General features: G+C 31.4%; 1 protein-coding gene across 1 annotated transcript in view; it reads left to right on the forward strand.

Moving 5' to 3' along the window:
- The window catches only part of LOC106790416 (nose resistant to fluoxetine protein 6-like), a 27,889-nt gene that overhangs the window by 23,250 nt on the left and 3,041 nt on the right, over positions 1-1,598 (forward strand). Inside the window, exon 11 of the mRNA XM_014755279.1 lies at positions 1,134-1,451. Within this exon, the coding sequence (XP_014610765.1) occupies positions 1,134-1,451 (318 nt within the window). The remainder of the gene's footprint in view (positions 1-1,133; positions 1,452-1,598) is intronic.

A 1,598-nucleotide genomic window follows, 5' to 3' on the forward strand; every position in this document is an offset into this window, starting at 1 on the left:
ATAGTACAATAATCAAAAATATAAATAGTGCAATAATAAAAAGTATAAATAGTGCAATAATAATTGTAAAGTAAGTAATAGTACAATAATCAAAAGTATAAATAGTGCAATAATAATTGTCGACTGCATCCTAGTCGCACATCATAATATAGTTAATTCTAATTGAAGAGAATTCTATAGAAAGTACTATAAAAAGAAAAAGTTTAAAATAGGACATCGCTAGACAGAATATTATCGGGACACGTATTATATCCCGTATGAATGGCGTATGCCTCTTCTAAGAGGACGACGCCACCAAACGTGGCCTCGATTCTACAAATCGATCTCTCTTATATTCAAACGACAATTATTTTCTGTTATTTTATTCTCTCTATTCTTATTTGTTTCTATAATATACAAAAATACAATATTATCAAAATGTGATCTCGCGAAATTTGACTGAATGAATTTTCTTTTTCTTAACCAGTCAGCACTCCCGTAAACTTTTCGGTAATCTTTACCGAAATGTTCACATGTGCGCATGTGTCAAATATTTCGCGCGTTTAATAACTTTTTATATTTATAAATCACATAACCTCTCTACATAATTTTTATAAAATTATATATTTAATAATTATTTTAAATTATTATCACACATTTTTGTTTGTATACATGTACATTAATTCCACTTGTAATGGATAAAATGAAAAGTAACGAATTATACCGAATTCAGTCGAATAACCGTAAATTAACGAAGATGCACGAACTGACCCGACCGTTAATTTTTCATGCTTACACCTATACTCCCCCATGATGAGAAAAACACTCACAATTTCTGAGGTGCAGGAAAAAAAAAATTCTTTTTATTAAACTTTACACGGGATTGAGAAATTTAGGAAATTCATATTTCGAAAATAGATCAAAATTTCATGAAGCGCGAAAAAATTTCAACTATCCATTCCATAAAAAAAAAAAACAAAAAAGTAATCGTTGTTTTAATTCGAGCGTGAGCAAGATGCTCATAACGAGAATGCTGACGGGTTAACCACCCGAGAGTTATGGAACAATGCATAAAAATAAAATGTTAGAGAAAAAGAAACGTAAAAACACAAACAATAAATATAAATTTAAAATTATTGTTATTTTATTTTCAGTATATTAAGTTGACGGGTTGGTTGCTGTCAGGATTGATAATGTTCTCAGTCGTGTACGGCTTATATCCAGCTAATTTAACGGTGGTGGTGAGTTCCATTTACGCGGCCTTGGGTCACACTGCTTGGGCACTTGCAGTGTCCTTCATCGTTGTACAATGTTGCACAGGCTCAGCTAGAATGATAGACAACATTCTGTCCCTGAGGTTGATGTATCCTTTATCGCGGCTAACTTATTGCGCTTATTTGGTTCACCCTGTCATCATGATGATCACTGCTGGCCAAATGGATGGCCCGTTGCATCTACATAATGGGATTGTGGTAAGACTTGTCTCCTTGTTATTTCGATTTTTTTCTTTTTTTTTTTCTTACTTTAACTTAAGACACGAAACAATAAGATATTGTTTAGAAACTAATTTTTGAAATGAAAAATTAATCAGAACTTTGTTTTTTTTTTTGAAACTTAAT

The sequence above is a fragment of the Polistes canadensis genome, unplaced genomic scaffold (genome assembly GCF_001313835.1).
Source record: "Polistes canadensis isolate GaletaPanama2010 unplaced genomic scaffold, ASM131383v1 scaffold_238, whole genome shotgun sequence".
Classification (NCBI taxonomy): Eukaryota; Metazoa; Arthropoda; class Insecta; order Hymenoptera; family Vespidae; genus Polistes; species Polistes canadensis.